This window comes from Pan troglodytes, chromosome 9 (genome assembly GCF_028858775.2).
Source record: "Pan troglodytes isolate AG18354 chromosome 9, NHGRI_mPanTro3-v2.0_pri, whole genome shotgun sequence".
Taxonomy (NCBI): Eukaryota; Metazoa; Chordata; class Mammalia; order Primates; family Hominidae; genus Pan; species Pan troglodytes.
In genome coordinates, this window is record NC_072407.2 from 24,133,203 (window position 1) to 24,145,546 (window position 12,344).

The 12,344-nt window shown below is 49.8% G+C and overlaps 1 protein-coding gene across 13 annotated transcripts in view; it reads left to right on the plus strand.

The window, feature by feature from the left end:
• NAV2 (neuron navigator 2) overlaps positions 1–12,344 on the plus strand; it is a 773,425-nt gene that overhangs the window by 754,406 nt on the left and 6,675 nt on the right. For all 13 annotated transcript variants that reach the window (XM_054662160.2, XM_508328.8, XM_054662163.2 and 10 more), the window contains 5 exons: positions 737–891; positions 1,135–1,206; positions 3,013–3,209; positions 5,082–5,200; positions 12,013–12,216. In XM_054662160.2, coding sequence (XP_054518135.1) covers positions 737–891; positions 1,135–1,206; positions 3,013–3,209; positions 5,082–5,200; positions 12,013–12,216 — 747 coding nt within the window. The remainder of the gene's footprint in view (positions 1–736; positions 892–1,134; positions 1,207–3,012; positions 3,210–5,081; positions 5,201–12,012; positions 12,217–12,344) is intronic.

The window sequence follows — 12,344 nt, forward strand, 5'->3', positions numbered from 1 at the left end:
TCTAGGTTATTGTGGGACTACAGAAGTTCCTGTGTGTAAGGCCCTTAAAGCCCTGCCTGGCTCTAAGTGATGCCAGCTATCATTATGACAGTAATGGCAGGCAGCCATCCTAGGTTCTCTGCCAGCTCCTTACCTTGCCGTTTCAGCCTTTTCCACTGATGCACCATTATTCTTCCTCTTCCATTTATGACATGCATCCCTTACCCCAGGCATGCAGGGCTGTGTTCTAGTCCCTGCTGAGCCAGTGCCCCACCCATTCTCCAAGGTTAAATACAAAGCTTGCCCTTTCAGCAGGACTTCCCCAAGCCCGGTGCATATTGACTTGTCTCCCCAATGCTGTGTGTTGTGTCTGCCACAGCACTACTCAGCATGACTTAAGTGTGTGTCTGGCTCCTCTGCTGCTCTGATGTGTAGAGGGCTTCTGTGTATGTAGCTCTCAGGCTACATACATACAGAGCACAGTGCTGTGCTTTTACCCCAGGCTCAAGGTTTTCACTTATCAGGTGAATACTGGAAGTCAGGACCCAGTCCTAACTCATCCCATGCCCACTCTGCATCCCCTGAGCACCAAGCCAGTGCCCTGTAATAGGCAGGCACCCAGAATGTGTTTACAGTGCAGAATCATGAAGGGCCTTTCTGCCTCCACTGGCTTGGGTGAGGCAAAGGCCCTGAGCGGTGTGTCTTCACTGAGTGCATTCACCAACTTGTTCTCCTTCGGCCTTCCTGGCCACCACAGGAATTGCGCCAGTACCTGTCCAACCTTGCTGACCAGTGCAACAGTGAGAACAATGCTGTGGACATGCCCCTCGTCATCATCCTGGACAACCTACACCACGTGAGCTCTCTGGGCGAGATCTTCAATGGGCTGCTCAACTGCAAGTACCACAAATGGTAAAGGCTGGTTCTGGACCTCATAGCCCCCTGGGAGAGAGTGCTGCCAGCTGATGGGGCACTGTGCACACAGGTGGCCCGGGGCCGGTGTAGGAGTGAAGCTGTGCACACGCATAGGGTTGGGAGTGGGAGGCAGCCAGCTGTCCACTGGCCTGGAAGCACAGGGCCATGGGCCTCTGTGACCACCTTGTTCTCTAGCTTGGCTTGGACTCACAGCTTTCTTTTCCTTTATTTTATCCGCAGCCCTTACATAATTGGCACAATGAACCAGGCTACCTCTTCGACTCCCAACCTGCAGCTTCACCATAACTTCAGGTCAGTTTTCCCTTCCCTTGTCCAGTTAAACAATGGAATCACAAAGAAGGAAAGCAAGAAGGGGCGGGTAGAGATGCCTGTGTTGAGTATGTGTTGTATGCTAGGTATTGTTAAGCATTTTTCTCAGCTTAATCCATTTAATTTTAACTTCAGCCTCAAGTAATTACATTCACCACTCTCAGTTTACAAATGGGGAAACTAAGGCCCAGAGACTTAAGTGACTTGGGTGAGGTCACACACTGGTCAGTGGCAGAGTGGAACTTGCAATCAAGTCTCTGCCTCTGAGTCCTGCTGTCACAGGGTCAAGGGGGCAGCTCTGGAAGGGACTGCAGGTGACCCTGCTGCCCTGCTTGTGTCCAGTGGCGTCTCTCTGTCCCAAGTGAACATGAGCAATGACAGCTTTTACCTAAAATGTCCCCACCTAGCTGGGTCTGTGGGCCCTCGAGTCCCAGCTGCTGTGACTCCCTACCAGCTTGTCTTCCCTGCCCCGCTGCCACAGCACCACGCTAGTGCTCTCTCATGGCCAGGATGTGGGAGGGGCTGTTCACCTCGATTGTGCTAGATTGCATTGCTGCCTGATTGACATCACCAAACACCCCTTGCCCCATATTGAATCTCAGTTGACTCCGCCTCTCCTGCCTGGGCCCTTAGAGGTGGATGTGAAGCTGTCTCCTGGGCTAGGACCCCCGGCTCATTTCCACTGGCCATTCTATGGGCATCTCTGAGGGAGATCTATTGAAAGTGGGTCTGAATGTAATTACCAGAGAAATGTTGACTCCTCCAGCACACTGAGAGCATGGCTCACCTCTGCATTTAGGCTGTCCTGGTCTTGTTCATGCTTTCCCCTAATTATCCCTCAAGTCCATCGTCCTCCTCTTTCCCCCTATCACTGCCCCATCATCACCCAGCACACCATTGCCATCACCTAGCCGGTACGTCTGCTTGCAGATTTCCCCCTGCACTCTGTAGCCAATCCTCTGCACTGTGGCAGCCAGACCAGAGTGAGCATTCTAGAGTACACATCTGACCATAGAACTCTCGTGCTTAAAGTCCTTCAGTAGCTCCAGCTCCCTATGGCCTGCAGGATGAAATCCAGACTCCATGGGTTGGCAGGTCAAGTATGAACTTCAGTTACACTAAACCTCTGGTAGTTTCCCCAAACATCCACGCTATTTCCCATGCCTTTGCAAAGGCTGCAGCATCACCCCACTCCTGACCCCAACAACTGCTCCTGCCTTTCCTTATGTTGCTGCCCATTATCTGTCCAGTCTCAGCCCAGACATCCCCTCCTCTGGGGAGCCTTCCCTGATTCCCTTAGGCTTCATCATATTTCATTTCTTTCTTTGCCTGTCTGCCTCCTCCACCAGACTGTGAGCTCCTGGGAACCAGGACTGTGTCTTAGTCATAGTGATAGTTCCATAGCCTAGCACCGGGCCTGACATCAAGCACAAGAGGCAGTTTATCTCGGTGGTTAGAGCCTAGCCTCTGGAGCCAGGCTTCTTGGTTCTCATCTTAGTTCTTCAATTAACTAGCTGTTTGATCCTGGAAAAGTTACATGACCTGTCTGTTCCTCAGCATTTCTGTCTGTAAAACGGAGGTGGAGATAATATCTATGTTAGAGGGTTGGTATCAGGAACTGTGAGTTAATACATAGTTACAATGTTTAGAACAGTGTTCAGTGCATAGCTAATCCAATTTGTTGCATTAGCATATACACCTTCTGTTTCTAACGTGCTTTGGTTCCTGAGGTCAGCCATCATTTGGATCACCATCATCAGCTTCAAAAGTGTTTCTGACTTCCTCCAGATGGGTGCTTTGTGCCAACCACACGGAGCCTGTGAAGGGTTTCCTTGGCCGATTCCTGAGGAGGAAGCTCATGGAAACAGAGATCAGTGGGCGGGTGCGCAATATGGAGCTGGTAAAAATCATTGACTGGATTCCCAAGGTCTGGCATCACCTCAACCGCTTCCTGGAGGCTCACAGTTCCTCGGACGTCACCATCGGTGGGTGGGAGACTGGGGTCAGGGGGGCGGGCTGGCATCCTCAGGTGCCCATCCTCTGGGCCCTGGCCAGGACAGCACTTCGCAGGCACAGTCAGCAGAAGCTGGACTGCCCATAAAGATAGAAAGGGGGGCAGAGGGACAGTCACAGACCAGGTAGACCCCAAATTGCTAGTGGTCTGCAGAAGAGAGATGTGTCCAGCCTGGCCCAATGTAGAAACTGCTGGCTCACTAAAGAGCTCCCACCTCAAGGTTCCCCCAACCTGAAGCTACACTCTGGGATTGGCTTTGCTTGAAAAATAAAATTTTATCAGCATTTCTGAAAGCTGGACATTTAGAACAGAGAAAAAAGATCACTAACCACCCCACCATCTTGACATAATTTTAATTTGAGCTTATTTTTTCTGTCCTTGTTCATATGTGTGTATATATAAAAGCATATATATATATATATATATATATATATATATATATATATGCTTTATGAAGTGGCAATCATAGCATACATATAACATGTTCCTTTTGGCCAGGCATGGTGGCTCATGCCTGTAATCTCAGCACTTTGGGAGGCCAAGGCAGATGGATCACCTCAAGTTAAGAGTTTGAAACCAGCCTGGCCAACATGGTGAAACCCCGTCTCTACTAAAAATACAAAAAATTAGCTGGGTGTGGTGGCATGCACCTGTAATCCCAGCTACTCAGGAGGCTGAGGCAGGAGAATCGCTTGAACCCAGGAGGCGGAGGCTGCAGTGAGCTGAGATTGCGCCATTGCACTCCAGCCTGGGGAACAGAGTGAGACTCCAAAAAAAAAAAAAAAAATCCTTTTTCATTTAGCACTATCTCATGAGCATTCTCTGTTGCTACTCAGTTGTTGTTTTTTTTTTGTTTTTGTTTTTTGAGACAGAGTTTTGCTCTTGTTGCCCAGGCTGGAGTGCAATGGTGTGATCTTGGCTCACTGCAACCTCTGCCTCCCGGGTTCAAGTGATTCTTCTGCCTCAGCCTCCCAAGTAGCTGGGATTACAGGTGCCCGCCACCACACCCAGCTAATTTTTTTGTATTTTTTAGTAGAGAAGGGGTTTCTTCATGTTGGCTAGGCTGATCTCGAACTCCTGACCTCAGGTGTTCCACCGGCCTCGGCCTCCCAAAGTGCTGGGATTACAGGTGTGAGCCACCGTGCCCAGCCAATTACTCAGTTTTAAAAATTATTTTTAAAGGCTACAACATTATCAAATGTAGATGTACTCTCATTTGCTTAACTGTTTCTGTTCTTTTGGACTTGCAGTCATGGGCTTCCATTTTTTTTTTTTTTTTTGGACGGAGTCTCGCTCTGTTGCCCAGGCTGGAGTGCAGTGGCGCAATCTCGGCTCACTGCAAGCTCTGCCTCCCAGGTTCACGCCATTCTCCTGCCTCAGCCTCCCGAGTAGCTGGGACTACAGGCACCCACCACCACGCCTGGCTAGTTTTTTTTTTTGTATTTTTAGTAGAGACGGTGTTTCACCGTGTTAGCCAGGATGGTCTCGATCTCCTGACCTCGTGATCCACCCGCCTCAGCCTCCCAAAGTGCTGGGATTACAGGCGTGAGCCACCGCGCATGGGCTTCCATTTTTAAAAATCAAGATTAGTGATGCCACAGTGAGCATCTTCCCCATAAAGCCTTTTCTGGAGGAGGGAGACCCCCAGGTGGAATCAGGGATCAGAGTGTCCTTCTCTGTGGCCACCATCCAGGGCTAGTATACCTGCGTTCAGGCCTCAGCCCTGCCATCCCTCAGAACATCTAGGGTCCCTCCTGTGAAGGGTGCTCGGACCATGGCTTCACCTGATGCCCCATCACCCATGCCCATTTGAGTGCTAATGTATTTTCACTGTGGTCTCCAGGCCCCCGGCTCTTCCTGTCATGCCCCATCGATGTGGACGGCTCAAGAGTGTGGTTCACCGACTTGTGGAACTATTCCATTATCCCCTATCTCCTGGAAGCTGTCAGAGAAGGACTCCAGGTGAGAAGACACCCCTGCTGGCTTCCTTGAAGCTGAGGGGGACTGTTCTGGTGACCAGATGAGTTGTCTTTATCTCCTCCTCCAGGAATCTGACTGACATGGGGTGACAACCCCTCACCTGGGAGTTCATCAGTATAGTGCAGTGTAGGGACACACCTGGCTGCAAGTCCTGGCTCTACCACCCATTAGCATTGTGACCCCAGGCCAGCTGGTTAGCCTTTCTGTGCCTCAGAGCCCTCATTGATATTCTGCCACAAAGAGTTTGTTGCAAGGATGAAATGAAAGTGCTCAGCATCGCGAGTGCCTGAGAAGTAGAACCACACACATGTGTAGTACTTCACAGTTTGCAAAATATTCTCCTATCTGCCTTTTGGGTTAAGCCTTGGATTAGTCCTGGAACTTGGACAGAAATTTGGTTTTTTACTCCATTTTTAAGAGAAAAAATGAGGCTCAAAGAGAACAAATTATGTGCTTAAGGTTATAAAAGGGAAGCTTGAAAGGTCTGGGATTTGAATCCATGCCTTCTGGGTCAAATCCCAGGTTCTTAGCCCTGAGGCTGGTGGCATTCTTTCCCTGACATCAGCACCCCTACCCTCTTAGGAACTTTGGGGCCCATAAGGCTGCCAGTTCCTCCTGCCTGGCAGCAGTTGGAAAGCACAAATTCTTTTTATTTTTTTTTAGACAGAGTCTTGTTCTGTCACCCAGACTGGAGTACAGTGGCACAATCTCAGCTCACTGCAACCTCCACCTCCTGGGTTCAAGCAGTTCTCGTGCCTCAGCCTCCCAAGTAGCTGGGATTACAGGCGTGTGCTACCACACCTGGCTTTTTTTTTTTTTTTTTTTGGATTTTAGTAGATACGGTGTTTCACCATGTTGGCCAGGCTGGTCTTGAACTTCTGGCCTCAAGCAATTCACCCACCTTGGCCTCCCAAAGTACTGGGATTACAGGCATGAGCCACTGTGCCCAGCCCGGAAAGCAAAAATTCTTTACTTCTCACTTGACCCAGGGTTTAACTGGAAGCTTACCATTAATTTGGAACTTGGGATAGTTTTATTGTTGAGCCTGGAGGCAGCCTAAGAAGTTCTGTAGGCTTTTAACACTCACAGTGAGTAATCAGCAGACATCACATGTGGCTGAATAATCCAGAAACCAGTTTGGTAGCCAGGTTTCCAAGAGTTTCTTTGTTTCCTTGGTACTGGACAGTGGGAGACACAAGATGCTATCATAGGCCTGTGGAGGGTGCAGGGACTGGTGTGCACCCACAGGCACGTGTGTGACAAATGCAAGTTAATGGCTGCAGTCAGTGTTTGTCATTTCTGTATAGGGCTGAACTGAGGAGTATTCAACTATTTTCTATCTATGATTTATAGCAGCAATGATGGTCTTCAGAGGCATTCAGGACAAAGAGAGCTTGAAAAGGAAAGTATTTTGCCTCTTGTGATGTATTTCACTAAACTGGAGCATGCGCATTGCAAATTCAAGTCAGCATATTTAATAAAGTGTATTGTGAAAGCAGGAAAAAAGCAAGAAATTAGGCAACTTTTGGCCAGCCTAAAATCATTGGTTAGCAGAGCTCTATCAACTGTTGCTTTCATACAAGAAGGTATGAATGATTTTGGATCTTTGCAGTGGAACCTCCCTAGGTAGGTAAAGTCACTGGCGTGGATAAATTGACCATAATTTAGTCCTTAATCAAATGGTTTTGTTAAGACCACAGACCCAAACAACCACTCAGTCATTCCTATTTTGGGACCAGTGGAAGCATCTCCTACCTGCTGGATTCTTGCAGTCTGTCTCATTTCAGAAGGCTCTCTCCTCTGTTCTCATTGATGGCTTCCAGGGAGTGTGATATGCCCAGCACCTCTGGGAAACCCAAGCTGCTTAAGAAAAGCAAAGAGAATTGCAGGCAGATGAGGTGGACTGTTTGCCCCTGATTCCACCTCACCTTCTCCCATTTGCTTCATCTTTGCTCTAAATGTGGTCTTCTGGTGTAGGAAGGGGAGTGAACCTCAGAGTCACTGGGAAGAACTCACGGGCTCTGCTGAATAAAGGCCTCCCCTGCCCTGGAAGGCATTAACCAGGAAGCAGGGAGCCTGTCTGTGCTCCAGCCTTGTGCTGCACTTGAGCAAGCCCCTCACTGGTTAACAGTGGTTGGCGGTGCCAAGGCCCTGCTCCTTTGGACCTGAACCTAAAGGAAGGCTTTCTGGGCATGGCTGGAAAGGAACTCCCCTTCCCACCTAGGAGAGGTTGCTGATGGAGCTGATCATAGAGGATCATTGGGCGTCCTTCCCACCATGGGAAAGTGAGGCCCCAGCCATCTGGGGCAGAGAGCAGAGACATGCTTCAATCTCAAGACTCACTAGTTCAGTGTGAGGCAGGAAAAGTCATCACTGCTTTGTGCTTAGAGGTCATTTGAAGGTTAGTCTTTCAAGAGTGTGGAGCTGCAAAGGGAGGCGGCCAGAGTTTGCATCCCACTAAGTGGCTCAAAAGTGAGTCACTATGCCCCAAACTTGTGACCTCGCCATCCTGATCAGCCCAGGAGACTGTATAGACTCTGCGGATTCCTGGGGAAGCTTGCTGTGTTCTTCATGCCTCTGGTTTTGAAGGAACATTTGGTGATGTTTTTTGAGGGCCTGCTACTTGCCAGGCACCATTAGGGGCCCGACGTGCATGATCTCATTTAGTTCTGACAGCCCAGTGAGTCTCTTAACAGATGAGGAAACTGAGGCTCACGGACGTTCTTGCCCCGTACCATGTCCACTCAGCAGGGTATGGTGGAGTGCGTGTTGGTGCCCAGGACTAGCTGGCCCCTTGGCTACTTCTGTTATTTTCAGGCTATCCTGAGGACACCCATCACTCCACTGAGAAGCCACAGGTGGCTTGGGGAACCAAATACTGAATTTTATAGAGTGGAGTTCTCCCTATGATTTCATTTGACAAAAGGATTCCTTTATTTTTAAAAAATTAAAATTCCCTACTCTCCTTTGTGTTACTTTGAGTCCACACCTACTCTAGGGTCACCTGCCCCTCACCTAACCCGGGTAAGTGGCCATGAAGTGAGCACATTGCAGTTCAGAGTGAGGTTCTAGGCTGAGAACAGGTGGAGTCCCTAGAATGGGTTCTGACAGGGCTACCGTGCACCAGGAGCTGGGATGGAGGGCTGCCCATGGTAGTATGGATTTGGTGGGAACGTAAGGAGACCTGCTGTCATCAGGGGATGAGGATGGCTTCCAGGTAGCCCCTCCCACAGGTACACCCATGCCAGGAGGAAACATGATATCGCCCTCTAGTGAGCATAAGGTAGCACTGCAAGGGCGTGTATGTGCAGATGCACTTGTGGAACTGCTTGGAGGACCTTCCTGAATGTGCAGCCGATGCATCCTTCTGTGATGTGCACACCCTCCCAGGAGCCCCCTGCATCCCACAGTCAGAAGGCTCACAGTGGCCCAGGTTTTAGTTTTCAATGTCTCAGCTCCCTGTTGTCCTGCTCCCATTTTTCCTGACCCAGTGGGGATGCCAGTTTCCTTCTCCTGCCTTAGGGAAAGTGAATGTCCTCCCCTCTGTGTCTGTCTGTCCAGATGTCTCTGCTGCTGCCCTCGGGGCCTGCAGTGGAGCTGAGGAGCTTTATGATGTTTCCTTTGCTTACCACAGTACTTACCCAGCCATTCATCACCCAGACTTGAACATGTCCAGTGACAAGTGAGGAGGCTTGTAAAAATATTTTCTGTTCTTGCAGATGATGTTAACTTGTACCTAATGCGCATTTGTCTTATGACTCAGTCCTGAGCCCTGCTTCCCTTTGGAGCTGTCATTGGAAACACTTGCCAAAGTGTCTAAAGTCTGCAGGGTAACTCAAAAGACCTTTCTCTGTGCCCAGGGCAGGCTTGGTGCCTGCAGGGAACAGGAACAGTGCAGAGTGAGTGTGGGGCCATTTATCGGATTGTCCAGCCTGCTCTGAGACCCCAGACAGGTCTCCCGTCTCTTGGCCTTGGGTTCTCCATCTATAAATTGACAAGTTTGGACTGGAAGAGTGTTTTTTCAGGCTGGTTTCTATGAAGCCCAAAAGTTCCCCAGTCTACTCAGTTGAGGACCAGAGATGAAGAGCAAATGTTTGAAAACCATGGTGCCAGATAATCTCTGAGGACATGTTCAGCTCCAGGAGTTCTAGCCTCTGTGATTCTGCAGCCCTGAGCATGTCCTCATCCAGGCTGTAGAGTGGAGACAGAAGCAGTAGCTGTCACAGAAGCAGTAGCTGTGAGGGTTTGGTTCAGCCTCATGTGAGGTCTGGCTTGGGAAATGCAGCCCAGTTTCCACAGGGAAAGACCTCAGAGGGAGAAACTTCTCAAAATTGCACAAATGGTTCTAATGTGGAGCAGCCTTCTTCTGCTCCAAATATCCCACTTTTGCATTCTCTTCTGCCCTGAGACACATGCCCACATACACACAAACTCATGCCCCTCACACGATTCCTTCCTGCTCACACAATAATTGCCTTTCAAATGCCAGACTGAGCTCCTAGGCCTGAGACTCACTCCTGCCCCAGGTTAAGGAAGACTTAGCAACAGACTGGGCCAGAGCGCAGGACGGGAGGAGTGCTGGTGTCTGGGAAGGCAATGAGTCATAGGAGGCTGCATGACTTAAGCAGAGGGGGTGATAGCCACGAATACAGAGAGATGGGCCCATCTGAGAAGGGGCAGGGTGGGCAGCTTCCCTGACAGAAATCATAGCTAGAGGTCCCAGATGGCACAGACAGTCATGGGAGTATGGGCACTGCTGGCAGGGACAATGAGCCCAGCAGGCTGTCACACTGATATCTGGCCAACAGCCTGCTCCGCATCTCCCTGCTCCGGGTCTGGCTGAGTCACGTGGCTCACATGACTCAGAGTTGTTCAAGGTGGTGTCAGTCAGGAGGGGTGGAGAGGAAAAAGGCCTGGCAAAGGAAGCTGAGGTTCTAGGTTCAAATCGGGCTCTGCCTGACAGCCTTTCTCAGCGGGCTCTGCTCTTCAGGCCTTGATTGGCCCATCTGGTAAATGAGGGGGTGGGGCTAGGTGGCCCCAGCTCCTTCCCCTTGGAAAGACGTGGTTTTGTTGGTTCAGAGCTCAGCTTCGCACTGTTGTCAGCACCTTGCTCTCTGTACCCTCTCCACGGCAGGATTCGCGGGAGGGCAGGGGGAGCAGACAGACAGACAGACAGCCGTGGCCACCCTAGAGACACACTGCAGCCGTGGTGGCCCACAGGACTCTTTAGTCTCTGTGCCCTAAGGCCCCCTGCAGAGTCCTCTCGGCAGAACTACAGGTGACACTGCCCTGGCTGTGAGCATGTCCTGCCACATGGACCAAGTGGGCCAAACTAGTGGGCCGTGGAATTGAACATACTTAGTTTCCAATTCTGGCTTCTCTCCTCCCTGGGCCTATTTCCTCATCTGTAAATCACGGGTATTAGTACTTCCTCTTGGAGTTGCACGGTGGTTAAGCAAGGTATTCGTAAAGCATTTCTCACGGTACCTGGCACAAAGTCAGCTGGAAGATGTGGTGGTGTTAAAGGAGAAAAATATAAAGCCTATACCTAGCTGTGTAATATACAGAGCCTCGTGTTGGGCCAGTCTAGGTTTCTGTTCTTCAGAGAATGTATGTATTTCTTGAAATTGCTAGTAATGGTCACTAAAATCATTTTACCATTAGATAATTGAGGCTTAAGAAAAGGAGCTTGGAGGCATGGTGTTGATCTTACCATAAAAATAAGTGATAATATAGTTTACTGTTTTAAGAGCCAATTAGCTATTATGGAATTTTGAGAAATACATGACAAGAGAGAAGCCCTTATAATTTCACTGCCTATGTGCAACCTCTGTTAGCAATTTGCTGTTTTGAAAAGGAGTAGCCCTTCTATATAGGGGCTGTAAGAGTCAGACCCCTTTCAAGAAACGGGGTTTTATTGAGCCAGGACCAGCCCAGCACAGTGGCTCACACCTATAATCCCAGACCTTTGGGAGACCAAGGCACGAGGATTGTTTGAGCCCAGAAGTTCGAGACCAGCCTGGGCAATATAGAGAGATCCCATCTCTTAAAAAAAATGTTTTAAAAATTAGCCAGACATGGTGGCACACAAGTAGTCTCAGCTACTTGGGAGGCTGAGGCAGGAGCATCACTTGAGCCCGGGAGATGGAGGCCACAGGGAGCATGATCATGCCACTATACTCCAGCCTGAGCAACATTGCAAAACCTTGTCTCAATACAAAATCAAAGTAAATATTGAGCCAGGGCCATTGTGACCTCTGCCTGCAGTGTTGGTGCCCAGAACCCAAGGTATGTAGGCAGTATTCTTTGGGTAGATGCACCAAATGGAGTACTAGAGCTGGCTCTTGAAAACTGATAGCACCTTTTTCCAACTCCACATCCAGTGACATCATGTCAGTGGTTTGAAATCAGTCATGGTGGGATCGTACCATGGATGTTGGCAAATGCTTCAAATCAGGTCATTGTTTTTCCCCCACAGCCAGTTTTTCACATTGGATTATCAAGGCTCAGAGTTTAGGGTCACACGGTGAGTCAGTGGCAGAGCTGAGACATGAACCTAGATCAGCCTGACTCCAAAGCCTGTATTCTAGACCACTGGGTCATGCTGCCTTCAGCCTTAGCACCTCGAACTGTCTGCATCTTGGATGACTTCCTGAGCATGGAATAGAAGTGGAATTACTCCAACAGGGAAGGCATGATGCTGGATTTGGGGAGTTTTTCAGAAAGCCGCAAAACTGGGGCTACAAGAGAGATGTGGGCCACTTCCAGACTGTTCCTTCTTTGCCTGTTTTCAGCTCTATGGAAGGCGCGCCCCCTGGGAGGATCCTGCCAAGTGGGTGATGGACACATATCCATGGGCAGCCAGCCCACAACAGCACGAGTGGCCTCCCCTGCTGCAGTTACGGCCTGAGGATGTCGGCTTCGACGGCTACTCCATGCCTCGAGAGGGATCGACAAGCAAGCAGATGCCCCCCAGTGATGCTGAAGGTGACCCGCTGGTGAGTCCTCAGCCACCAGAGCAGCTCAGCATTCCTTTAGCACTTACTGTGTGTTGGGTATGATGCAGAGCCTCTGGAAATACAAAGGTGACTAAATCCAGCCTCGCTTTGGAAGGCTGGACCCAAAT